General features: G+C 52.3%; 2 protein-coding genes across 2 annotated transcripts in view; one reads left to right on the top strand and one right to left on the bottom strand.

Annotated features, from left to right (window-relative positions):
* MOK (MOK protein kinase) overlaps positions 1-23924 on the top strand; it is a 44157-nt gene extending 20233 nt beyond the window's left edge. The window contains exons 3-12 of the mRNA XM_052659545.1: positions 8098-8187; positions 9465-9535; positions 17196-17274; positions 17397-17445; positions 19016-19194; positions 20542-20643; positions 21382-21555; positions 22486-22606; positions 23577-23765; positions 23844-23924. Coding sequence (XP_052515505.1) covers positions 8098-8187; positions 9465-9535; positions 17196-17274; positions 17397-17445; positions 19016-19194; positions 20542-20643; positions 21382-21555; positions 22486-22606; positions 23577-23765; positions 23844-23924 — 1135 coding nt within the window. The remainder of the gene's footprint in view (positions 1-8097; positions 8188-9464; positions 9536-17195; positions 17275-17396; positions 17446-19015; positions 19195-20541; positions 20644-21381; positions 21556-22485; positions 22607-23576; positions 23766-23843) is intronic.
* Positions 23925-26576: 2652 nt separating this feature from the next.
* Positions 26577-27250, bottom strand: part of WDR20 (WD repeat domain 20) — a 66050-nt gene continuing 65376 nt past the window's right edge. The window contains exon 4 of the mRNA XM_052659808.1: positions 26577-26759. Coding sequence (XP_052515768.1) covers positions 26706-26759 — 54 coding nt within the window. The 3' untranslated portion in view covers positions 26577-26705. The remainder of the gene's footprint in view (positions 26760-27250) is intronic.

The following is a 27250-nucleotide window of genomic DNA, read 5'->3' as shown; positions in this document are numbered from 1 at the left end:
AATTTTAGGTTCCTTTAAAAATCCATTTCTGCTCTGCTTGTGGTTGAATGAAACCTCAGAGTCACCTTGCGCAGTTGTGTGGGTGGTGTGGGCAAGGAGAGTCAGTCAGTAACAGAGGCAAGTCACTCTGAGTCACGCAGCCAGAAGGAGCTTGGTTTCGGAGCCTCTGACCCACCTCCTCCCAGTGTTACTTCCAGCCCTTCCTTTCTGCTCCTCTGAAATAGGAATCGATGGCTTTGGCAGTTACCTTTGCTGATAGGAAGTCAAGGTGAGGTATTATAATAGACCAGTCCATTGGTACTGTGTCGGGAGGGGCGTCTGCAGCTCCTGAGATTTGTCTTCTCTCCGTGGCTCAAAGCCTTAGTTTGGGGACAGTGAAGTTAGTTACTTGCATAAGGCCAGCAGCGTGACCCAGTTGCTTTGATCTTTGTTTGCTCTGTCTTCAGAGGGTTCTCCCGCCTATACTCACCAGAAATACACTGTTAATAAGATGCTCTTTTATTTGCTACGACTATATTCTTCCTTTAGAAATGTTGTAACGAAACGGAATGCGTCATTAAAAAAGTTGTTAGTCCTGGTGTTTGTAGGATCTCTCTTTTTGTCCTGAAGCAGTAGGAGAAGCCCGAGCGGATCCTCGCCAGCACAGGGTTACTAGGTGAGGGCAGAACCGACGGCTCTCCCACTTGTAGCTGTGTGGCCGTGGGCGGTTCATTAATCTCCCTGTGGTTCAGTTTATTTATGCAGTGGGAACAGCCACGGTGTCTACCTCGTAGGGTCATTGGGAGGGTTAAGTTAAAGATGCAGGTGAAACGCTTAGCACAGTAATGGGTCAACTTGTCACCTAACAGTTGGTGCAAGTTACTCAGCAAAAGAGTTTGAAGACTATTTGGAAAATTGGGGTACGATAATAAATACGAGTAGCAATACTAAAAATGAAGATTACACAGGCTTCCTTGGTGGCCCACTGGTTAAGACTCCATGTTTCCATGGCAGAGAGCACAGGTTAAGTTCCCAGTCGGGGAGCTAAGATCCTGCATGCCTCGTGGCACAGCACCCCCCCTCCCAAAAAAAGTGAAGCTTACAGCAGTTGTTCAGAGCATCTGGTGCCATGCCCAGTACCAGGGGAACTGTGTGCACATGTCGTTTAATCCTCCCAGTAGCCCTAGTGGAGAGTCTTCCCTCAAATGAGGGACCCTCCGCTAGAGGGGCAAGCTCCCAGGGCTGCCAATCGCCCCTCAGCCGCCCAGGGGCAGAGCGTGGGTGGGAGCCCCGTCTGGGTGGGGCCGGGGGCTGTGTCCTTTCAGGGCTCTGCTGCGGGGGCAGTGCGGCGCCTGCTCTTGACTCAGAACACGGCTTTTTCCCAAGTCACATCTCTCAGTGGTCCTCACATTACTTCTATAAAAATAAGTCTTCTGTGTGGGATTCTAAATAAAAACAAAGGCAAGAAACTCATGAGTCACTTTAAAGACTCTTTTACTTAAATAGGATATAATTACAGAACTTTTCAAGTATATATAAAGTAAACAGTAGTATAATGAACCCCAGGTACCGCAGCCACCACCACCAAGCCTGTGATTTTTAATTAATCTGTATAACTCCATCTGGTCTCCCGCCCCGCTTGGTTGCTGTCGTGATTCAGTCACTCAGTCATGTCCGACTCTTTGCGTCTCCATGAACTGCAGCATGCCAGGCTCCTCTGTCCTTCAGTATCTCCCAGAGTTTGCTAAAACTCAAGTCCATTGAGTCGGTGATGCCATCCAACCATCTCATTCTCTATCGTCCCTTCTCCTCCTGTCTGCAGTCTTTCCCAGCATCAGAGTCTTTTCCAGTGAGTCAGTTCTTCGCATCAGGGGACCAAAGTATTGGAGCTTTAGCATCATTCCTTATAACGAATATTCAGGACTGACTTCCTTTAAGATCGACTGGTTGGATCTCCTTACTGTCCAAGGGACTCTCAAGAGTCTTCTCCAGCACCACAGTTCAAAAGCATCAATTCATTGTCTAGGTTTGTCATAGCTTTTCTTCCAAGGAACAAGCGTCTTTTAATTTCGTGGCTGCAGTCACTGTCCACGTTGATGTTGGAGCCCAAGAAAATGAAATCTGACACTGCTTCCATTGTTTCCCCATCTATTTGCCATGAAATGATGGGACTAGAACCCATGATCTTTGTTTTTTGAATGCTGAGTTTCAGGCTTTTCGCTCTCCTCTTTTACAGTCTTCACGAGGCTCTTTGGTGCCTCTGTTCTTTCTGCCATTAAAGTCGGGTCATTTGCGTTATCTGCATAATGACATTTCTCCCGGCAATCTGGATTCCAGCTTGTGAGTCATCCAGCCCAGCATTTCGTATGATGTACTCTGCATATAAGTTAAATAAGCAAGGTGACAATATACAGTCTTTATGTACTTCTTTCCCAATTTTGAACCAGTCTGTTGTTCTGTGTCTGGTTCTAACAATTGCTTCTTGTCCTGCATACAGGTTTCTCAGGAGGCAGATAATGTGGTCTGATATTCCCATCTCTTTAGTAATATTCCACAGTGTGTTGTGATCCAAAGGCTTTAACATAGTCCAGTGAAGCAGAAGTAGATGTTTTTTGGAATTCCCTTGCTTTTTCTGTGATTCATCATTTGTTGGCAATTTAATCTCTGGTTCCTCTGCCTTTTCTAAATCCAGCTTGCACATCTGGAAGTTCTTGGTTCGTGTACTGTTGAAGCCGGGCTTGAAGGATTTTTAGATAATCTTGTCTGCATGTAAATGAGCACAATTGTATGGTAATGGTAGTTTGAGCATTCTTTGGCATTGCCTTTCTTTGGGACTGGAATGAAAACTGACCTTTTCCAGTCCTGTGGCCACTGCTAAGTTTTCCACATTCGCTGGCATGATGAGTGCAGCACTTTGACAGCATCATCTTTTAGGATTTGAAATCTCTCAGCTGGAATTCTGTCACCTGCACTAGCTTTGTTTGTAATAATGCTTCCTATGGCCCACTTGACTTCACTTTCCAGGATGTCTGGGTCTAGGTGAGTGATCCCACCATCCTGATTATCTGGGTCATGAAGATCTTTTTTGTACAGTTCTTCTGTGTATTCTTGCCATCTCTTCTTAATATCTTCTGCTTCTGTCAGGTCCATACCACTTCTGTCCTTTATCGAGCCCATCTTTGCATGAAACATTCCCTTGGTATCTCTAATTTTCTTAAAGAGATCTCTGGTCTTTCTCATTCTGTTGTTTTCCTCTTATCTTTGCATTGTTCACTTAAGAAGACTTTCTTATCTCTCCTTGCTCTTCTCTGGAACTCTGCATTCACTTGGGTATATCTTTCCCTTTCTCCTTTGCCTTTGGCTTCTCTTCTTTCCTCAGCTGTTTGTAAGGCCTCCTCAGACAACCGCTTTGGCTTCCTGCGTGTCTTTTTCTTGGGGATGGTTTTGGTCACCACCTCCTGTGCAGTGTCACAAACCTCTGTCCATAGTTCCTCAGACACCTGTCTGTCAGAGCTAGTCCCTTGAATCTATTCATCATCTCTACTGTATAATCATAAGGGATTTGATTTAGGTCATACCTAATGGCCTACTGGTTTTTCCTACTTTCTTCAATTTAAGTCTGAATTTTGCAATAAGGAGTTTGTGATCCGAGTCACAGTCGGATCCTACTCTTATTTTTGCTGACTGTGTAGAGCTTCTCTGTCTTCAGCTGCAAGGGATGTAGTCAGTCTGCTTTTGGCGCTAACCATTTGGTGGTGTCCATGCGTAGAGTCGTCTCTTGTGTTGCTGGAAGAGGGTGTTTGCTATGACCAGTGTATTCTGTTGAGAAAGCTCCGTTAGCCTTTGCCGTGCTTCATTTTGTACTCCAAGGCCAAACAAGCCTGCTACTTCAGATATTTGACTTCCTACTTTTGCATTCCACTAGGTTATTACTGTACATTTCTTTTATAAAGGCAAAATTTGCCTTCATTGAAATGCACAGTTTTGAACTGCATGATTTTTGCAAGTGGATATCTCAGTGCGCTCACAGCACAGAGCGCTTCTTTCGCCCTCGAGTTCCTTCTCGCCTCTTGCTTGGTCCTCCCTCCCCATGTGGCCGCTCTTCTGGGTTTTGTTTTGTTTCTCTTTACCCTCTTCTAGAAATTCCTGTTAAATGGAATCTCTCCACTCCTTTAGCACAGCATACATGCAGTCTCTGAGGTTTATCCCTATTGTTGTATCGGCCGTTGATATCTTCTTATCGCCGAGTGGTGTTCATTCCAGTCTGTGACTGAGAAACGCCTTGTTTATCTCGTCTCTTGTTGAGGAACTTTTGGGCTGTTTCTGGTTTTGGACCACTATGAGTAAAGCTTCTGTAAAATTTCATACAAGACTTTTTATGGTTATATATATGTATATATATATATTTTTTTAGGTCATTACCTGGAAATAGAATCTCTGGGTCACAGGGCAGATGTATATTTAACTTTGTAAGAAACAGCCCAGCCTTTTTCTGAAATGATTATACCTTTTTCCACTTCTACCAGCAAAGAGCCCGAGAGCTCCACTTGCTTCATGTCCTCTTCAGCCTTTGGTGTGGTTAGCCTTTTAAATTCTGGCCATTCCAGTGAGTGTGTCCTGTTGCTTCACTGCGTGTGTGCACTTGAATGTTTATCTGGCTGCGTTCGGTCTTAGTCATGGAGCTCGAGGTCTTCATCAGGTTGCGGGGGTCTTTCACTGTGGCGCAGCCTACACACAGGCCCTGTGGCTGTGGTGTGGGCTCAGCACTTTCGGCACGCAGGCTTCGTTGCTCCGCAGCATGCTACTGCTGCTAAGTCGCTTCAGTCGTGTCCAACTCTGTGCAACCCCGTAGACGGCAGCCCACCAGGCTCCCCCATCCCTGGGATTCTCTAGGCAAGAACACTGGCGTGGGTTGCCATTTCCTTCTCCAATGCATAAAAGTGAAAAGTCAAAGTGAAGTCGCTCGGTCGTGTCCGACTCTTTGCGACCCCATGGACTGCAGCCTACCAGGCTCCTCCACCCATGGGATTTTCCAGGCAAGAGGACTGGAGTGGGTGCCACTGCCTTCTCCAACTAATTCACTAGTTTAGTATGCAGTAAAATAGCAGAGGCTTTGAATAAGTTGAACTGGCTACTAACAACTAATTAGTTTTCTCCAGTGATCACTGTTCTAGACCAGGGATTGAACCTCACCTCCTGCATTGGCAGCGCAGAGGCTTAACCACCGCACGGCTGGGGGACCCCGTAGCCGGCTCTGCTGGAGGCAGGGGCTGGCCAGCCGGGGGATCCTGCAGCTGGCTCTTCTGGAAGCAGAGGCTCACCACACCCCTGTGTTCCACTCCATGATGTGTTCTGTTTCCAGCAGGGCAGTAAAAAGACAAACACACAGAAAAAACCTGAATGTCACTTGCCCACAAAATCCAAAGCAACTCCAAAGCAAATAAAAGTGGTTACTTTGCAGATTTTTAGGTTTTTTTTTCCCCCCCAAGATCTTTAAAAGCAGGAGCAGAGTTGATTTACATTTGAGCACACACTGTTGCTTGAACTGAGGCACACAGAACCCAGTCAGCGTGCCCATCTAATGTTCGCACTCTTTCCTTGGTTCTGAGCGAGTGCCTGGGGAGGCATAAAATGATTCTGTCTGCAATTAAAAAACGTGTTTCAGGGTATCATAGCTGGTTTTCATATTAAAGATGAAAAGAGTGAGTAAATGTCTAAACGACAAAGCTGTTTGACTAACTGGTCCTAAAAGACTGATAAATTTTTTTTTTGGTTTTTTTTTAGATCGGGTGTATAGTTCAAAATTTAGAACTGTTGCTAGCTCCAGTTGGTTTCTGCTATTTCCACCTGAGGCTGGGCTTGTTGGTGCCGTCGGCGTTTGGGCCCAGGTTCATCTTTGCTACAGGTCCTGTCCTGTGCACCGTAGGGTATTTAGCATCGTCCTTGGCTGCTGCCATTGAATGGAGCAATGACGACTTAAAGTGTCTCTAGTATTGTCCCGTGTCCCTTGGGGGGCAAGGTCCCTTCGGTTGATAACCACTGACTTGCAGCATGCCCTGGGCAGAGGCGTGGCAGGCACTGGTGGGGGGTCTTCAGTGGCCTGGCCCTGGGTCAGGGACTCTGCGGTGTGGGGCTGCGGGGTGAACCGTGGGTGCCCTTCCAGTGTGCACCCCAGGGAGGGAGGGAGAGATGCTTGGCAGCCGTCGTATAAGCGTCCTCCAAAGAATGCCCTGCTTGATTTTTTCTTCTTCCTCTTGCCTTGTTGGTGTGTGTGTTCCTCTCGTCTGCCCTAAGGAAAATAATCTGTATCTGCCATGTCACTCAGAGGGAAGGTCTGACGTGGTGTGTTCTCTAGAACCTTAGTTCTAAGGGACGGTGACTTAATATATGTAAGAGAGGACCCTGTGCCCCCAGAAAGTCTGGAAAATGTTGGTTTAAATGAAGGTAAAGTGTTTTCCTTATTTGGTAGGATTTTTGAAAGCTTCTAACACCAACTGTAAACTGTCACTCTCTGAAAGGAGCTAGATTGGCCCTGTCTCACGTTTCTTCAACATGCAGTTTATCCACAAAGCGTTTTCCGGAGAAATAAAATTCTGTGGGACATGTTTTGGGAAGTACTGTTCTAGAGTCACCTAGGGGAGGCCAGGGTGTGGGCAGGAGCAGGTGGTGGGCTGGGCATTGAGCTGGTGGAGTGGACGGGCAGGGTCATGGTATGGTCCCTGCACACCCCAGGATGGCCATCCATAACAGTTATTAGGCAGTGAAAAACTCAGATTCGAGGCGGGAAGGAGCTACTATCCTGAGCCTCTGGGGTGTGGCCCCACCCCCACCCCCCTACGCAGCATGCTTGGCCCCTTACCCAGCAGTCGTGGGATCCCCCACTCTCTCCAGCAACTGAAGGGTTACAGTCCCGGCTTCAGCAGGGACCCTCCTTAAGGCTGCTGCGCCAGCAAAGTGAGCTGTGTCTTCAGGTTGGCTGTGGACCATGGTGTGTAAGTTGCTAATATTTTGAGTATCATCCTGGGTATGAGGGAGGAAACGGGGTGACAGCTAAAAGGGGCCTAAGGCTTTTTGTCAGGAGTACCCTTCTGCTCAGACTGCCCAGGCTCTTGTGTATCAGGCTCCCATTTGTTGCCTAGCATGAGAGAGACTGGAAATATCCAGCCGTGTTGATTTACAACAGCAGTAATAATATGCTATTGGGTATAACCACTCTTTGAATAACCAAACAAATTGCTGAGCTTTACTCTACATGTTGAAAGTTGGTTGGGAATTCCCTGGCTGTCCAGTGGTTAGGACCCGGTTCAACCTTGGGGCCCAGGTTCAATCCTTGGTCTGAGAACAAGAAGCCCATGAGCCACGTGGCGAGGCCAGGAGGAAAAAAAAAGAAGTTGATGAAACAGTTTTGCCAGTTCAGAGAAAGAATATTTCCAGAATCAGTTTCTCTTGGAGCCGCTGAGATGGAGTCTCTGGTGGATGGAGTCACCCGGCTGGGCTGGCCCCGTGGGCCCAGCCCCAGGGAGAGCACCCTGGCAAGGGTCAGTTGGGAGGCGGGCACAGCCAGCCCCAGGCCGTTGGCCTCTGTTGTGTTGTTGTGATCTGTGATGTGAACACAGTGGCAGGCAGAGCAGTCCCATAAAGAAAAGCCTCAGGAAGACATGCCTGCTGAGAGAACGCCTCTCCCCAGATGAAGGACTGTGAAAACGTGTACAGCCTGCATTAAACATTAGAAGGAAGGCCGGTCTGAACTTGAGATGCTTATTTTCAGATGTTGCTTACATTGCTGTTAGTTCCTATAAACTGACTAATGGAAAATTTTAGTCTCTGTTTCTATATTTATTAATTGTAAGAGAAACTACCAAAGTATTCTTTCAGGAGTTTAGATGGGAAGAGTTTGAATGCATGTCCAAAGCTATAAGAGCCTCGATTTCCGTAAGATAATGTAGAAATGAGATATGCTTATGTTCAGCTGCTGATGGGAGAAATAAAACCTGATAAACTTGCTTGGCATTGTTTGTGTTTGTAACTTGTGATCATGGATAATAAACAGTGATTTGATAACCCTGACTCTAAAGTTGACCTGAATAATAAACTCGTTTGTTTTTACCTGCACAATAGTATTGAGCAAGTGAACAACCTACGTGAGATACAAGCACTGAGACGCCTGAATCCACACCCGAACATTCTCACGTTGCACGAAGTGGTTTTGTAAGTATATCGGGGCTTTAAACATTATCTAACCTCGATGATAATTGTCAGATCTCTTTTTTAAGAAAGAAAACCATAGTAGACATTTTAAACACCGGCTCTGTAGCTCAGACACGTATTCGGGCCATTGTCTGCATCCGAGCCCTCAAGGGGAAAGGCCTTCTTTGCAGCGACTCTGTGTCACAGCAGAGAACATCATTCGAGCGGTCCCCCTCCCGGAAGCTCAGCTGGGCTTCTGTGGAGGCGGCGGCGGCCCGGGCACCTGCGCGCGAGCCTGTGGCCCTCTTTCGGGGGCTGCGCTTAGGTCATCCCTGCAGTTGCCATCTTGGTACGGCTTCATACAGCCCTTCTCACCGTATTCCACATAACTTCAGGGGGCTTTGCGTTTCTGTTCTGATCAAGAAGGCAGAGCGGAGCTCATCTGGAAGAGCTTGTCTGCCGGGGGCTAGGCTTGGGATCTGGCCTGAAGCTCCGAGAAAGCGCTCCTCAGCAGGAAGCCTGGCCTGTACCACCAGCCGGGGAAACCGCAGTCTCTGACCATTGAGCTGGCGGAGGTTTTCATTAGAGAGCTGACCAGTTCTAAACTTAAAACGCAGTGCCTTGTCATGGCCTCCTGGCCTCCTGGCCCGCGTGCCCTGAGGCACGTGTTTGGCCGGGTCCGGAGACTGCAGCCTTCACGGGGCCCTGCCTGTGCCAAGTGCTTCAGGGGCAAAGCGCTTCTGTCCGTGGCAGCCCGAGGGACAGTGCGCCCCATCCAGCCCCTCCACAGGTGCCCTGAGGGGCCTGGGGCGACCCTGCAGGGGCGTGGGCATTTACTCCTTTTGCCCCTGGCTGGGTTTTGTATTTCACTCCCCACACTGTGATGTATCTCAGTGACATGGAAGTAATTTAGGTAAATTAAAGCTGAATTTGCAGCCACAGAGCTTGAATTAAGTCCTACTTTCTTTGTTTTGCTTCTCAAACTCCTCAACCTGTTTCTTCTGTCTGAAGATATAATAGTTACTTTCATAATCTCAAGATGCTTTTTTCCCAAAATTATGGGAGGCCAGCTTTTAGCATTTCTGCCTACAGTCGTTTTATTATTATTTAAAATTATTTTTACCTAAAATACTGATTGAAAATCAAAACTTGTGCTGTTTCGGTCATTATACTTTGGCCTTTGCTGTGGGAGTGTTTTATGTTTATCAAAAGTGTTTACAAATGAGTTAAATATTTGATGCTTTTTTTCTGATTAATACAAGGAAAAAACCATTTTAAAAACCTGCTTTCTTCTTCAGTGACAGAAAATCTGGTTCTCTCGCACTAGTATGTGAACTTATGGACATGAATATTTATGAGCTAATACGAGGTATGTAGAATAACTGGAAAGAGTGTCTAAGATCTTTTAAAGCTTATAGTTCCCATATATCTGTCTTAATTCTCAAAATCATCAGTCACCACAGTTCAGTAGTTGTATATAAGTGTGCAGTGCCTGTGTGCTAAGTCGCGTCAATCGTGTCCAACTCTCTGGGACCCAGCGGACTGAAGCCCACCAGGCTCCTCCGTCCGTGGGATTCTCCAGGCAAGCATACTGGAGTGGGTTGCCCTTTCCTCCTCCAGGGGATCCTCCCGACCCAGGGACTGAACTCGTGTCTCTCGCGTCTCCTGCACTGGCAGGTGGGTTCTTTGCCGCTAGCGCCACCTGGGTGTGGGAGGTATCGGGGGGCAGTCTTGCCTGCTCAGAGCATGGCTGCGGACGGGAAGGGATGCCACACGGGGGGACGCGGGTGAGGGAGGCGCAGCGCGAGGCCCGGCTCAGGCCTCCCGCGGGCTCGTGCCCTTCCAGGGTCCGTTCCGGGCTCTGCCGCGGCTCGACATTCTACTCTAGGCTTCGGAACGAGGCAGGCTTCCCCCACAAATCATCGCCTGAGAGGGACTCTCCTTCCTCCTGGGGTTGGGGCCCTCACGCGGCGCCCTGAACTGCTGAGTGCTCATGCGTCCCTGTCTTTTGAACAATACACCTCTGTTTGGGGAAGCCACTGGCCTGAGCCGACCCCAGTCACGGCTGGTTTTGGAGGCCGGCAGAGGTCACCTGAGGGAAGCAGAGGGCAGGAGGCAGAAGATTGGCCCACGTTGGTCAAATAGCCCTGGGTCTGACCCCCTCCGTGGTGTTAGATGTCAGGACAAATGAGCTTTGTAAATATCACACAGCAAGTGTTAGACTTTATGGATCATATTATTCTTACCAAAAAAATAAAAAAAATCACTGCCTTATGTTATATGAGGGACTCTATATCTGAAATTGAGTTTTAGCAACAGTATCATAGATGATTTAAAAACTGCTATATTACTTCAAGCAGTTTAGGCCAAAGGGCATATGATGTGCTATGGAAAACTTTCAGATCAAGAAGCTGTTCTTGCAACAAAGGGGACCTTTAACATGATGTTAAAGGTGCATGCGAAGAGTTCAGATAAAATTATGTTTATGAAGTAGGAGCATGGAAAGAAGTATTATGTCAAATGGACATATTTTATATGTGATTTAAAATATGTGGCTTAGTAAGTTAGTAAATAGCATGAGTAGACAAGTTTTACATCTGTGAAAGTTGATATAAAACTTTTGGATCCAGAAGCGTTTACATCTTTTGAGGAAAGTAGGAGATTGCCTTGTATCTGGAAATATATGGTGTTTCTTTTAAGTTACAAACCTTGTGTATTTTATTCATAGACAAACCTCTCATTCAGGTGTCTTGCTTTAAGTACAATTTAAAATAAACTTAGTTATCTGGTTTCCTGGTCTAAAACCTATTAAAAATAAGAGCTCTTAAAAGGAGCTTTTAGAACTTGACACACCAACAGAAAGTGACAGGTGACGATCCAGTAATGGGGGAGGAGACTGAAAGTATAAACCAAACCAAGAGCGTCCGGGAAGACAGCTGTAAGCCCCCAGGGTCCCCAGGACAGGTTAGCGGGAGCACAGTCATGTACTGGATTGTGGTAACCATGTCGCTGTAGGATATGCTGATGGGAACGTGGGTGAAATGTTTTTAAAAGATTCCCATGTAAAATACCGCCAAATAGAAGAGAGTTTTATATCTGAGGAGTAAACCTCACTTACCTGGAAATTTCACTTGAGGTCTTATTCCAGACAACTTGGATAAATAAGGTGTTACTCTGTGATTAACTTTCAAATACACTAACTGACTTAGATTTTTCACTTTGATAGTCTCTGTGTAATACATATTTTAACAGTGTATCAGGACAGGTATCAATGCAACCAAGAGAAACAACCACTAATTTTTACTGTAATTTGCAATCATCTTTTTACCAGTAAGCCAACATTTTGTTCTTAATGAATCTACAGAATCAATTCCTTTTAGTATAATAAGAATTCTCTTGGTATAAGATACATATCTTATGTTAGAATTATGATTGTCAGAGTGTGATATTTTAAAACTCGAGGGGAGGGGATAATTTCTGGCAAGTTTCTATGTGTTTAGATTGGAGAAAACTTTGTTTAGAAATCGATATTTTAATTTCCAGTAGTAGGGGAGTTGTGTAATTGGAGGAAGTGAGTCTGTTTCTTTCAGTATCTGTCTACAGATACTGCAGAAAGCAGACTGTTGTATTAAGGCTCAACGGCCGCTGGTTCATCCCGTGGATGCCGAATGGCTTCACAGGCCAGGCGCTGTGCTCTGAGCATGGGATCAGGTGCTGTCGGTGCTAAGGGGCCTCTAAGTGTCAGAGATGTTAAAACGTGGGGAAAACGGTTGACAGTGATTGTCAGACACTGACTGTTGGAACGTGAACCCTGATTTCAGAGCTGCCTTAGCATTGAGGAAATGCAGTCATCCCTTTGTGTCTGCAGGGTACTGGTTCCAGGAGCCCCGCAGGTACCAAAATCCATGGATGCTCAAGCCCCTTGTGTGTGAAACGACTCAGGGGTTCAGCCAACCGCAGAAACCTCAGATGCGGGACCCGTGGACAGAGACCCCGGGGCTCGGGGGCGCCGACTGTGCGGCGAGGACAGTGACGGCCGATGGCCGTGAGTGCTCTCCACAGGCCCGGCGCTGCCCCTGGCTCTTGAGAGGAGTCAGCTTATTTCACCCTGAGAGCCTGTGAGGCAGATTCTGTCATGATGGCATGTTCGGGATGGTGAAAGGGAGGCGTGGAGAGACGAGGGACCTGTCCACGGCCGTGGGCCTCGTCCGTGATGGTCTGGGGTCGGGACTCGGGCAGCGCCTGCTCTTGCCCACCCTGCACGGCCCTCTGGACAGCCCTGAGAGGACCGGGAAGGCCCGGCAGCCAAGGCCACCACCGACCACTTTTGGGCCACGCAGTCTCCTGCTGCGGCTCCTCTGCCTGTCCTCCTCGACAGACTTGGCCACCCAGACCTCGTGACTCTCCCCCGGCAGCGCATGCCTGGAGCGCAGGCAGCACAGCCTGGAGCGCAGGCTCTTCCAGGTCCAGGGGCTCGTCTTGTCACCTTAGGGTTATACCATTTAGAGCCTGTGAGTGGACCAGGCATCCTACAACAAACCCATGACTCTGAGCCAGGTAGGAAAAAGCAGACCAAGCTTTGTTTGACTGTAAGCGTAGCGTTACAGTTTGTTTCCCTGAGGAGCTTAGGCAGTGTGTCTGAGCTGTGGAGCATATTACAAGGGGCTTGTGCATCCACGGATTGTGGTACCTGAGGGGCTCCTGGAACCAGTACCCTGCAGACACCCAGGGATGATTGTATTTCCTCAATGCTAAGGCAACTTTGAAATCAGGGTTCATGTTCCAGTCATTATGCAATGTAACGATTTTGCATGACAGATTAATTACTGTGTCAGTTTAATTCAGTTGTATTTTTATATATGATCAAATCTGAGCCACTGAACTGTAAGGTGCAGTATTTTTTATGTACCAAAAAAAAGGAAGAAAAACATTGCCACTGCCGCTCTGACACATACCTTTCTTATCACTTAGCAATTTTAGTTCTGTCCTTATTAACGGAACTGGTTCAGAGCTATTGAGACAGTTTCCAGCCATGTCACTTTTGTGCATATATAAAAAGGAAGTAGACATGACATAAACCTGTTACGGCAATTCCTAACTCTTCCTTGAAACTTTCTGATGTGGCATGGTCGCTGAGCGTCTTTCTCACATTGTCCATCTGTGCCGTTCAGGGTGTGAGTGAGTAGCATTATTTTCGCTGGAATTTTCTGAAGCTGATGGCGCCATCCTGTTAAGTCAGTGCTGGTGCTTCTGGGAGGTGCCCTCCGGTTCTGTGTCGATGGAGCACGCGTGTCCCCGATCGCACTCCAGGCCAGAGCACGCACAGCGCCGTGCACACCTCGTGGGGTAATCATGGTGTCTGGCTCTCGGGGTGGCTGTGAGGAGTAAATGACAGGTGTGGGGTGTGTGGAGCAGCGCCCGGCTGGCGTGGTCTTTAATCAGTGTGGGCGCCTGTCATCACCACCACCACCATCAGCACGCTGCGCCCAGCTAAGTGGGCCGGCTCTGGCTGTCTGCACTGGCTCGTCCCTGTGCTGGGAGCTCAGCTCCACTCCAGAGATGAGGAAAAGAGCTTCCAAGAAGTTAGAGCACTTGCCTGAGACGAGCCAGCTTCAGAGAGCAGAGCTGGGGAACCTCCCTGGCTGTCCAGTGGTTAAGACTGTGCTTCAGTGCCAGGGGTGTGGGTTCCATCCCTGGCCAGGGAACTGAGATCCCCCATACTGCATAGTATGGCCAAAAAATAAATAAGAAACAAAGCAGAAGGCAAAGAGCAGAGCGGGGAGGCCCTCCTTGAATGTGGTCTTGTTGAGAGAGGGGTGCTGGTGATGGCTCCGGCTCCATGCTGAGTCTGACAGCCCGCCTGCTACGCTCTGCCGGTCGGGACCTCCAGCTTCTCTGAGAACCACGTGCTGTCCTGCAGGGCTCTCTCTTGGAAAACACGGATGGCAGACACGTGCGCGCACGCTGCCTGGGGGCCTAGCCTCTGGGCCCAGGTGTAGACTGTGGCCCAGCAGGCACCTCGGAGGCTGACCAGGAGAGCCAGCCGCAGCCTGGGGACGGGGCCTCTTGTGGGAGGGGCATGTGTGCTAGATTGCCTGGTTCGGCGCGGGCTACACTGGAGGCCACAGCTAGTCACTGTGTCCACTTCCGACCTTTTACATTGCTGGTGTTATGTGTGACATTCATTAAGTGCCTTCTTAATGAGAATGTTTGGTAAAAAATTATCTTGGAATAATTAATTTGGCTCAGTGAGCCAGGGAAATACTGTTTGCAGTCTGCTGACTTCAGTAAAGGGTCATACAAAGAACCTCAGGGTGTTTTATTCACAGTATTTTGTCTGCTTCAAGGTGTTTGTAAGCGAGAATCTGGTGGGAACCGGATACCATCTTGCGCCCGGAAAGTTAGGATCTTTTTGGGGGGAAATACTTTTGAAAGTCGACAGTCCATCCATCTTGTCGAGGGTGTGGACTCTGATTGCTCAGACCAGTGGTGCCCGTGGCTCAGGCGGGCCCCTTGTTCCCCTGGGAGCCCCCCTGTGCAGACAGGGATTCCCACGGAGAGATGGGAAGGAGTCACAGCCTTGCCCCTACGGCTACAAATGGGTAGAGGGAGCTGGCCCGGGAGGAAGGGAGAGAGTCCTGCACTGGGGGCAGAGAGCAGTGAAAGGTCAGACTCCTGGCCCCCCGCCTGCTTGTGATTCCCTCGGTCTAGGCCTGGGCCTTGGAATCTGCTTGATGAAAGATCCCTAGTGATTCCCTGAGTCTAGGCCTGGGCCTTGGAATCTGCCTGATGGGAGATCCCTGGTGATTCCCCTGGTCTGGGCCTGGGCCTTAGAATCTGCCTGATGGGAGATCCCTAGTGATTCCCTTGGTCTGGGCCTGGGCCTTGGAATCTTCCTGATGGGAGATCCCTGGTGATTCCCTTGGTCTGGGCCTGGGCCTTGGAATCTTCCTGATGGGAGATCCCTAGTGATTCCCTTGGTCTGGGCCTGGGCCTTGGAATCTTCCTGATGGGAGATCCCTAGTGATTCCCTTGGTCTGGGCCTGGGCCTTAGAATCTTCCTGATGGGAGATCCCTGGGCGATTATAAAGATTGGATGCAGTAGACTTTCCCTAAAAGAGGCCACCTTCCCTGAGTTCAGGTTCTGATGAATGTGAGGACAGCTTTATGCTGTAACTAGGATGTGGCTGTGTGGCTGTGGCTGGGAAGGGTGCTTCTAGGAACAGCGGTGTGAGCACGACCAGAAGCGGGAGAAGGGGATGGGGCGGGGGCGTCCCGGCAGCGAGAGCGAGGCGTGGGACGTGGTTCCCGAGGCGCGCAGCCAGGCCCCGCAGCTGGTTCTGGGCACTCGTTGGAAAGGCAGCTTTCAGGGCCCCACCGCAGACCTGCTGAACTGGACGTGCCAGGCGGGGATGGGGAGCAGTCACTGTCTTCACCAGCCCTGAGGGACTGGGGCCCCTGAGCCGGGGGGGAGTCTGCCCCTGGGGTCTGGGGAGCCCGCCTCATCCGTGGCAGCGAGGACAGAGGGGAGAGAGCCTGACAACGCTTCAGCCAGCCTCACGGGTGACAGCGGAAATTTTGCTTTCTTCTCACCTTTGTATAGATAATCAATAAAATTACAGAGTTCCTCAAGCTGTGGGAAGCCCACAATCTTGGTTTTAATTCTTTTAAATTGTGGAAAACTGATGTGAAACAGAATAAAAAGATGACATGGAAAAATTCACTCCACTTAGACATTTTGTAAATTGTTACTTTCTATGATTAACATAAACATTCTTGTTATGCGAGAAAAAGAAAACATTAATTTTTCAACAGAAATTGCAAACTTAGGACCAAAAATGTCAAGTGGGCCATGTGCTCGTGTTGGCTCTCTGAATTGTTAGGTGAGAGTGTGTGTTTCTCATATTTAAAGCCTAATGACCTAGAAACACAGGCCTCTGAGATGAAAATCAAACAAAACGTGACATCTTCAAGAACGCAGGTGTCTGTGCTGCTGGTCGTCTTTCAGCTGCTAAGTTGAGTCCGACTCTTTGGGACCCCATGGCCCGCAGTACTCCGTGGGACTGGAGTGCGATGCGCAGGGTTCCAGAGCACCATGAACAGTGCAGGAGTGAGGAGGGTGTAGGTTGCAGGCTGTGTGGATGGGTGCCCGGTGTGCTGCAGGGCGTGGTCAGCGGTGGCAGGGACTGCTCCCTTTCGTGAAAGGGGTGTGTGGGCTGTGCAATTCGGTCATTGGTCGTCTTCAATTAAGAGAACGTACTTCTGGGGCCTCCCTGGTGGCCAGTGGTTAAGACGTCACGCTTCCACTGCAAGGGGCGCGGGTTCAGTCCCTGCCAGGAAACAAGATCCCATATGCCGGGAAGTACAGCAGAAAAAAAAGAAAAGAAACTGTGATCTAGTCCCTTAAAGACGGAAATCTCCATCTAGACAGGAAGCTGAGGAAAACGCTGGATTTGCAGCTGACTCCTGCCATCTCGGGCTTCCCAGGTTAGCTCAGCGGTAAAGAACCCACCCCGCCTGCCAGTGCAGGAGACACAGGAGATACAGGTTCGATCCCTGGGTCGGGAAGATCTCCTGAAACAGGAAATGGCAACCCACTCCAGTATTCTTGCTTGGTAAATTCCGGACAGAGGAGCTGGCGGGCTGCAGTCCATGGGGTCGCAAAGAGTGGGACATGACTGAGGGCGCATGCACGCAGGTGGCCTGCCAGCTCAAGTCACAGTGTGAAGGAGTGTGCCCTGCAGGCCTTCCTGAGCCTGTGCGGAGGCCCCCAGACCGAGTGCCCCTGGGTGACCGCCCAGCACCTTTCTCATTGCAGAGAAGGCCTGGGGCCGGGCGATTCTGGATGAAATAGTGTCGGTATGTAGAATTCTACATGGCATATTTTGTAGATGGACTGCATATTTCCTAGAACTACTCCATTCACTGAGAAAATTAGAAATTCTTGCACATTATTAAAAATGGATTGTGCTTTATTTAAAAAGCAGGGATATTGGTGACCATATTTGGCTGTTTCCTTGATTGCACAGGAAGAAGACACCCATTATCAGAGAAAAAGATCACGCTGTATATGTACCAGCTGTGTAAGTCCTTGGACCACATGCACAGGTATGCACGTGGAGGCTTGAGGCTTTTGGATTAATAAAATGCGCTACCATTCATTAGAAAATGCAGTGTGAAAGAATCTGAGTGAGGCGCAATTAATTCTGTCCTTTTCATGTTGAATGCAGAAATGGAATATTTCACAGAGATGTAAAACCAGAAAATATATTAATAAAGGTAAGAATTTTTATATGAAAATTGATATCAGAATGAAGACAGAATATAAAAACTTTTCACTGGATATGCTTTCAATCCCAATGGATGTCATGTTTGTTATATTTTTTTTTCCCTTCCAGTTTGGAAAAAAAAAATTGTTAATAAATGCCATCAACACAACTGTACGTCTGGAAAAAGGCACCCTTCTTATATACTGTGTATAAAAATTAACTCCATTTATTGATAAATTATTCTAAACGCTGTAAATATAAAAGGGGAAGAGGCAGGATTTGAGCTCAGATCTGTCTCACTCAAAAGCCCTTAAACTGTACATGTGTTAAGTGTACAAGTTGTTAGGTTTGGGCATCTGTATATACCCATGAAACCATCCCAGTCGCCAAGCAAAGCCGCTGCCCCAAGAAGCTTCCTCTTGCCTTTGGTAGCCTTTGCCTTCCTGTTCCTTGTCCCCAGGAAAGACAAGCTGACTCTCTGTCATAACAGAATTAGTGTGTGTCTTCTAGAATGTTCTGTAAATGGAATTACATGGTACATACCCCTCTGTGATCCGACTTCTTTCACTCAGCCGCATTTCTCTGAGATTGGTCCACGTTGTAGTGTGTGTGCCACGGCTTTTGAAATTGTCTCACAGCTCCTGGATGCTGGTTCTGTTTCTGATGTTCTTCTGTTGCTTTGCATTTCAGTTTGGGAAGTTTCCTGTTGGCATGTCTTCAAGCTCACTGACTCTTCCCTTGGCTGTTTAGTCTATTGATGAACCTATCAAAGTCATTTAAAATTTTTGTTCCAGTGTTTTTTATTTCTGATGTTTTATTTTGACTTTTTTCTTAGGGTTTCCATCTCTCTTCTTATGTTTCCCACCTGAACTTGCATGCTGTCTTCTTTTTCCCCTGGAACCCTTAAATTAATCATAGTTTGCTTGTTTTTTAGTTTCCTGTCTGGTAATTCTAAAATTCTAAAACCTGTGCCGTATCTGAGTCTGGTTTTGATGCCTGCTGTGCCTCTTCAGACTGTTTTTTCTTGCCTTTTTATGTGCCTTAGTTTTTGTTGAATGTATCAGGAATGGGGACAGAGGTACGAGGCTGTCAGTGTAGGTCTCTTCATCATGTGGCCGAGAGAAGTGCTGTTTAACGTGGGCTGTAGCTGCAGGTGCCCGCCAGAGACTTCATGTTTATTGACAGCATGCATTTTACGACTTGAGTATGAGAGATAAAGAAGAGGGAAGAAATACCCTGAAACCTGTTTGAGGCATAATGGGGGATATGACCAGGGTATAGAATTCATCTGTAGACTTACTCTGTGACTTAAACATTTGCACAGCCCATAGACGATTTGCAGACATTTTGAAATGTCTATAAAACACAGCCAGAATATTTGTAAATGTGATCCGCTGGATAGAGACCCCACTTCCTCATGGGTTAGCGGCAGCTTCAGATGCTTACAGAGCCAGCACTCTGGTCTACAAGCTCACTAGACGCCAGGCGCCCTTGTGTTAGCGCGCCAGTGCCAGGAATGGCCCACGTGATGGTCGCTGCTTGGTGAGACGTTCCCTGTCCCCGTGTCTCCCCGCTCGCAGCGGGATGTCCTAAAGCTCGGGGACTTCGGGTCGTGCCGGAGCGTCTACTCGAAGCAGCCGTACACGGAGTACATCTCCACCCGCTGGTACCGGGCCCCTGAGTGCCTCCTCACCGATGGCTGCTACGGCTTCAAGATGGACCTGTGGAGCGCGGGCTGCGTGCTCTACGAGATGGCCAGGTACGCTGGGCCCCGGGGGGCACAGCCAGTGGCTTCCCGCCAGGCCCCCCCTGCGCCCTCTCCTGTGCCCCTGGAACAGCCCTTCTGGTGTCCTGGCTGCTCTGGAACCTGACAAGAAGCGGCCGGAACGCTCTCCTTGCTTGCCCAGCGTGGAGGGCGGAACACTGTCAGTTACTTCTCTCCCACTGGCCGCTGGGCCCCGGGTGGCCGGGCCTCTCCGTGTGGCCTCATCAGCGGTAGAACCGGTGAAGCCCGCGGAGGAATGGAGCCAGGGCATGCTTCCTGCGCCGTGTGGGGCCTGCCATGGGGAGTGGGGGCCATGCCCCCTAGCCTGCCCTTGGAGTTCAGTCATTCCCATGGGCGCTCAGGCCCCGGGGTGAGGAGGAGCTGGAGTCTAGAGCGTGCTGCCCCCACCCCAGCCTCGGCTCCATCGCTGGACGGAGCAAGGCCACAGCAGAGGCCGGGCAAGGAGGAGGGGGGCGCACCCTCCTGCTCCAGCGGGTCAGGAAGGACGGGGCCAGGGTGTGGGAGAGGTGATTTCCGTCAGAGTGACGCTGGTCAGAACAGTACCCAGCAAGGCAGGAGGACCCAGGGCGTCCACGACCACCTGCTCCACTGACCCCTTGGTACATGCACAGGCCCTTGAGGGCGCAGCTTCTGACTCTAGACCTTCCTGTTGATAAGTAACTGTTATTTTTGGAAAGGAGACTTGTGGTTTCACTGATGCTGAAGTTACAACAGATGGTCTTTTCTCATGTACTTAAGTCCCTCGGCTTCCCTGGTGGCTCAGATGGTAAAGAGTCTGCCTGCCATGTGGGAGACCCGGGTTCAGTCCTCAGATCAGGACGTTCCCCTGGAGGAGGGCATGGCAACCCACTCCAGTACTCTTGCCTGGAGAATCCCCTGGACAGAGGAGCCTGGGGGCTACAGTCCACGGGGGTCGCAGAGAGTCGGGCACGACTGTGGGTCTAAGCACAGCACAAAGTCACCTGGGCCAGTTTGGAGGGAGGTGAGAGGCACCAGAGCCCTTTTAGCCACGACTCCCAAGTCTGTGAAGGCTCTGAAACCGAAACGCTCCGTGGACCTCGTTTGTCCACGCAATCTGGCCTGACCCAGCCTGAACTGCTGTTGACAGAGCTCCCCCGTGGCGAGAGGCGCTGGGGGTTTCCTCTCGCAGTTGGTGGAGACCCGTCTGTGCAGGTTCGGGAGTGGGCTCTGCGCCTTAGGACTCCGACGTGGGGACAGTGGAGGAGGAAGGCCCGGGGTGGGGGTGGGCGGGGTGCGTGCTGGAGGTCCCTCTGCCGCTGGGAGGGTCGGGGCCCTGATGGCAGCCTTGATCCCGCCCAGCCTGCAGCCGCTCTTCCCCGGAGCCAACGAGCTGGACCAGATCTCCAGGATCCACGACGTCATGGGCTCACCTCCTGAGAAGACCCTCACCAAGTTCAAGCAGTGAGTGCAGGCCCCGGGCCCCCGCCCCAGGGCTCGCCCCGCTGCCGTTCCCCACGGCCTCAGCACAGCCTGCTCGGCCCAGGCAGTGGAGAGGCGTCCCTGGGGGTTCACTAGGACCTCGGAGTCTTGGGTGAGGACGGCTCCCAGCACAGGCCGCACGCCTGGCCTGGGGCAGCTCTGCCCGGCGCCCTGCCACACTGACCCCTGGGTGGGGACTTGGGGGAGCCGGGCTCTTGGGGGTCCCCGGCGACGTGAGGGGCGGGCAGCACCCAGCAGCTCCCAGATGCTAGGAAGGTAGGGAGATGACAACTCTGTTGGAGTCTTGTTCTTTTTTTAAATTTTACTTGTTCTTCTCTGGTGGGAATGTGCTATTAGTCTTTTCAAGGGAAAGTTTTCTTATCTCTAGAGTATGAGATTTCACACACACACACCCGTTTTAAAAACAGATTTAATGTCGTGGAGCAGTTTTCGGTTCACAGGAAAACCAGTGGCAGTGCAGAGACCGCCCCTCTCCTGGGGCCAGCGCTGCCCGGGGCACGCGGTGGCAACCGAGCCCAGGGCTGCGGCTCCCTGAGCGCCTCTCTGCGCGGAGTCTGGACGCCACTGTGCCTCCCCGCCCCACTGTTAGAGCGTGAGCTGTTCCCTTCTGCGCAGGCCCCTGTGCAGTCTTGACACTGGACCGGCCACGTGCTCTAAATGGCGGCGTGACCGTTTATTATCATTGGGCTTTTAATGCAGGTCGAGAGCTATGAGTTTTGATTTTCCTTTTAAAAAGGGATCAGGGATACCTCTACTGACCACCAGTCTGTCCCCGCAATGCCTCTCCCTCCTGCATGCCATGGTGGCCTATGACCCCGACGAGAGAATCACTGCCCATCAGGCCCTGCAGCACCCCTACTTCCAGGAGCAGAGGTGGGCGCCCTGCTGCGGCCAAGGGGAACGCAGAGGGGCGGTGGGGGGGTGGCGGGGTGGCAAGCGGAGGGGCTGGGGAGGGGGTGCATAGGGGCTGGGGAGGGGGTGCATAGGGGCTGGGGGGCAAGCGGAGGGGCTGGGGAGGGGGTGCATAGGGGCTGGGGAGGGGGTGCATAGGGGCTGGGGGGCACGCGGAGGGGCCAGGGGGCACAGGGAGGGGGTGTGGAGGGGCCAGGGGGGATGTGGAGGGGCCAGGGAGGGGGTGTGGAGGGGCTGGGGCGCAAGCGGAGGGGCCGGGGAGGGGGTGCAGAGGGGCGGGGTGGGAGCGTGGGGGGGCTGGGGAGGGGGTGTGGAGGGCTCAGGGGGCATGCAGAGGGGCCAGGGAAGGGGTGTGGAAGGGCTGGGGGGCGAGCAGAGGGGCCGGGGAGGGGTTGCGGAGGGGCCGGGGCCGGGCGGGCGTGGAGGGGCCGGGTGGGGGCGCGCGGGGGCCGGGGGGACGTGGAGGGGTAAGGTGGTCCCAGGAACAGTGCCCATACCTCTGGGAACCCACCCCTCGCTCCTCTTTGGCACTTTTTTCCTAAAGGAGGCTAGTGGCATCAGGGAGGGTAGAAGGAGGGCCTGTGGCCACCTTTCAGTCGAAGTCAAGGCTCCAATGTTTAGCCCAGGGAGTCAGAGCAGAAGGGGCTAGTGGGGTGAGCCTGCTCACTGTGAGGCTCCAGAGTGAGCTGGGGGGTGCCCGACGTGGGCAGTGCCTGCGCCAGGGCGCCTGACCACCCCTCTGTGTGAAGACCAGAAGCTGTCAGGCTGATGCAGAGAAGGGGTGAGCTCCCTGGCGGTCAGTGGGTGAGGTGTGTGAGCGAGGCAGGGGAGCGGAGGCGGCAGACGCCACAATGGGTTTTCAAGAGAGGCGCCCTTCTGTGTTCCCCACAGGGCGGCTGAGAAGCAGGCGCTGGCGAGGGCCAGGTGGAAGGCCCCTGCTCCCTTCCCCGAGTGCCCCACGGCCCCAGAGCTCAGCAGCACCTGGCAGACGGCGCAGGAGGGCCGGAAGCAGGTACTGTGTGACTGGGGGAGCCAACGGCCGCAGGCACCCCCCGTGTCTCCCAGACAGATGCCCTGGAGGGCCCCCCACCCCCCTGGAGGGGCCGTCATCGACCTGCCACCAAGCCAGACAGCGTCTGCACATACCGGGGGTGGGCACCGGCTCCCATGGCCCCCGCCCTTGCTGCCTACCAGCTCCTTCCACAGCCTTGTGGGGTGGGTCCTCCCACCCCCAGGGCCAGGCTGCACCCAGACCCAGCGCTGGTCACCTTGTCGTGTCGCCCAGACCACCCTAGCTGGGGGCGCAGGGAAGCCACCCCTGGCCAGGTGACCCCTTGGCTGCTGAGCCCTGCAGGAGCAGCGGGCCACCGGCGGTTGCTGCGCACGCTTTTAGCAGCTGTGGCTTCTCCTTGTGAGAGCCTCACCTTTCCCTTCAGGCCCCGAGCCCCCTTCACATCTGTGGGCAGGCACCGAGCTCTGTGGTGACTGCCCGGCTGCCGTTTATTGAGGGTCCATCTGCCGGGGGCCGAGGACGCAGGTGTCCCTGCGGCCAGGCTGCCCTCCAGAGAGCAGGACCCCGGGTCCGGCCCGTGTGCTCCTCCAGGAGGCGACCGCGCCCACGCCTCATACAGTTTTTGCATGCCGTGAAATTTTCTTCAGCCATTAAAAGCTGTGAAACCCATTAGCTCACTGGCCACACAGAAGCAGGCTGCAGGCCACGCGGCCAACCCCAGGGGTCAGAGCAGGAAGCGAGACCGCACCTCGCACCCCGCACCCCCACCGCCGTCCACGCAGGCCTGGCCTGGGAGCGGCCCCCCGAGTTTCTGCCTGGGACACGGTGTGTGTTGTCCAGTCACCGTGTGGTCCCACCTCATGGCCCAGAATTGTGCGAGGCAGGAGCAGTAAGGGCGCCCCCGTTGCCCTGCCTAATTCCCGCAAGGGGCTTGGCATCCTGCGCTCATCTGGCCTTCTCCTGTTTCTAGAAACAGCCCCCAAGGCCAGAGGAGAACTACCCCCAGAGGCCGGGGCCGGCCTACCTGATGGAGCTGCCCAGGCTGAAGCTGTCCGGAGGGGCCAAGCTGGCCTCCTACTCCAGCCCGGCCCTGCCGTCAGTATTCCTCCCAAAGGTGCCGCTGCTGAGACCCCTGAAGTGCGTCGGTGCGGCCCAGAAGGTGGGCGTCCCGCAGCCCCCCACCCTGTGCTCCCGCCCACCCTGGCCCCCACTGAGTGTCTGTCCCTCTCTCTGACAGACAGACACGCAGAAGGACATCAAGCCCAGCCTGAAACAGTACCGCCTGCCCACGATAGAGCGCAGAGGTGGGGGCTCCTGAGCGCCGTGGCGCCCTGCTCGGGCTGGCTCCCCGCCGCTGCGCCCGCGAGCGGGCAGGGTCTCCCAGGGCCGGGCGTCCTGTTCCGGGAGCGCCGCCCCCAGACCCGCACCAGGACAGCCGTGTCCAGAGAGCGGCTTGACTGTGTTCCAGTCTAATACATCTGCAAAACCGTCTCCTTCTGGGGTTTTACTTCATTTCCATAATGTAAGGGTTCGGGGCAGGGATATTTTGTAACTTTTGTATGAATCAGAAGAGAGAGATTATACTGTCATTATGTGTTGTTTAGGCTGGCTTCACCGCGGGCTCCGCGTGCCTGTAGTCCATCAGCGCTCGTGTTTAGCACAGTTCAGCTTCCGGATTATACCACCGGAGACCCCTGATTTTATTAAAGAGTAAGCTGTCCTCACGGTGTCCTCCTGTTTGCCGAGTTGAACGCGTGTCCTGACCGTCCTTTATCTTGACTTCTGTGGGTGCATCAGGGGCACTGGCTCTGCTGGGGAGACGGGCGCAGCGCCCGGCTCACCTGATCCCCTCCTGAGGGCAGCGCCCAGGCCAGCACGCGGCCCCAGGGCAGTAAGTGGGTGCAGAAAACACCTGTTTCCCCTGGTGGGGGGGCAGGGCAGAGCAGCGGTGGCCGCGGAAAGTGGGGGGTGGGCGGGAGGGACGGACAGCGGGGCTGGGGCAAGGGGCTGGCGTTTCACGGAGCCCAGGGGAGGGGGGCAGGGGGCTGGTGTTTCACGGGGCCTGGGAGCAGGGGGAGGGGCTGGCTTCAGGGCCCTCCCGTGTGAGGGTGGCATTGGGTGGAGAACAGCAGAGGGCCTGGGGTCCATGTCCAGCCCGGGGGCTCCGAGGGCTCAGCAGATGAGGGAGCGGCTGGGGATGGGGCCTGCTCGGAGCGAGGGCAGCTCTAAGGGCAGTTCAGGGGCATCGTGACCCACTTTAAATACAGAGACGTGAAGGGCTCCGTGCAGTGACTCTGCGCCTGTCCCCCAGCGTGGCGCTGGGCTGGGCTCCCGGGCAGGGCTGTGCGGTCCCTGGGCCCCCGGGGGGCTCCCCTTTTGGTGTCAGCAGGTGGGCCTGCTCTCCCGGGTTTGAGGAGCACAGTCCTGCTGCCCCAGGGCCCCCCCGCCTTCCAGGGCTCTGCGCCCCGTGGGCCAGCACTGGCCAGGCCTCCGGGGCACAGGCGGCCACCTGCCCTGCTGCCCGAGCGCCGGTGGTCTCTGTCCACATAGACCCGACCTGCTGTGCGGCGAGGCAGCGGTGGAGAGCTGGCTCCCCAACCTTCCTCCTCTCCTCTCGGGGAGGGAGCAAGACTGCGCTGATGAGTTTTCCCGCACCCAGCAGTGTGATCCTGTGGGGACGCTCACGCAGATGATGGCAGGGGAGTGAGTGGAGTGTGTTCCCATCTTTTCTAGCTAACATCACTCGGACGTGCCCCTGGTTTACTGGGATCTCTGGGAAATGTGTTTTAGGCACCATGGTTTAGAGCCTGACTGAATAAAGGCCTTCAGAAGAGGGCTCAACTGTGTATGATTTGACAAAAGGGTCTCGGCTTGGCAGCTACACACTGTTATTACTCTAGTCACCTGTAGAGTCTGCACGCAGGTGTGGGCCTGACCTATGCTCAGAGCTGCTCACCAGCTGGTTTCAACCAAATCAAAGTCCCAAGTCATCTCATTAGCCTTTTCACCGCATGGGTGACAAAGCATTTTCACACACAACGGTAGAGAGAGTTGCGGGTGAGATCTCTCAGCGACAGAAGGTGGGCTCGTGGGCTTTAAGCTGTAAGGAGAAAATGGTTCGCTAAAACCAGAGTTGGCACCCATGTACCACGGCCCACCACGGCTGAAGATGGGGACGTGGCAAGAAGCAGCCAGAGAAGCAGCGATCTCCCCAGGTGAGCCGAGGGTTCAAGAGCTGCCTGAAATCGATCTCACTGGCTGGAGAGCCTCGAGGGACGTGGCCTGAGCACCTCAACAACAGGAACGCAGTGAAGCTAGAGCCAGTTTAACAGAAGACAGACGAGTGGTATATTCAAGATAGCTTTAATATTAACTTTGTGTGAATTAGAAATATTACTCTTAAATGATGAAAATTACTTGCTGAAGTGACCCTTTCCGCAACTGCAGACTTACATTATTTTATATATAATACAGAGCTGACTGCATTGGAACGAGAGTATTAAAATAAATGTTAACAGATTAAAAAAGGGCATGTTTGTGCCACACCTTGGTGGTCCACTACACCCATATTCAAAATAACTTTTTAACAGCATTAAGCTATTTTAAGTGCAAACAATTTTTAAAAATCTATGATTGCAGCATTTGTCTTCCTGAATTACAAGAAATAACTTTAACAACTTTTATGAGTGCATTCCAGGTTGTCTCCTGACCACCGAAAGTATTACAAATAGTGCAGAAGCAGGGAAGTGCTATTTATAAACAGTTGGATTTAAGGGGATTTCTTGTCCAAGAAATATTTTTATTTTACACTATGTATATATGTATAATTTTATATATATATAACATTTTAATTACATTGTATTTTAAGAGTAAAAAGCAAGAAAACCTCATTTCTCATTTTTTACTGCAACCCCAAAAGAATGGTTTAAAACCGGAAACAACTTGTTGGGGTGCGCGGCACCGAGCCCCGCTGAGCTCCTCCTTGTGGCCTGCCCTCCACGCAGCGCTGCTGAAGGTCCCACGCAGCTGGCACTGCGCTGTGGCTGCTCCCTCGAGACGCGGACTGGGGTGAGGATGTCCGAGAGCAGGCGTGGGGTCGCTACACTACAGTTCCACCTGGAGAAGTGGCCTGGTTTGGGGCTGACAGTAAACCCTGCAAACAAAGCAGTTTCCATTAATCCAGCAAAACACAGGGCAGCAGAGACAGCCACAGTCACTCAGCCCTTCCAGCAGCGTCCGGGGCCACGACTGGCCTCGTGTCGGTTTGGGAGCCAGCGTTTCTCACAGGCCCCCTCCATGTCCATGTATCTAGTCCCTGACTCGGGGGAGGCCGCTGAGCTGCTCGGCGGGCACGCTTTGGGAAGGGCTGGCCAGGGCGAGAGGGTGGTCTCTCAGGGCCTGGGTGCTTTGAGCATCGCTGCGCAAAGGCGAGGGGCACCTCCTGGGGGCAGGGGCTGTTCACTGCCCTCCCCAGGGGCTGCAGCTTGGGGCTGCCGAGGGGTTCCCCAGCCCCCAGGCCAGCTCGCCAAGCGCGGCCCAGAGCCTGCGCCCTGTCCCCCAGAGCCAGCGTTCCCCAGAAACAGAGCCTAGTGGCATTTCTTAAAAGGCGTTTGCTCTGCTCTCTGAGGGTGGTGATGGCGGCGC

The sequence above is a fragment of the Budorcas taxicolor genome, chromosome 21 (assembly GCF_023091745.1).
Source record: "Budorcas taxicolor isolate Tak-1 chromosome 21, Takin1.1, whole genome shotgun sequence".
Lineage (NCBI taxonomy): Eukaryota > Metazoa > Chordata > Mammalia > Artiodactyla > Bovidae > Budorcas > Budorcas taxicolor.
The sequence above is the reverse complement of the archived record's forward strand: the minus strand, read 5'-3'. Positions and strand labels throughout refer to the sequence as shown.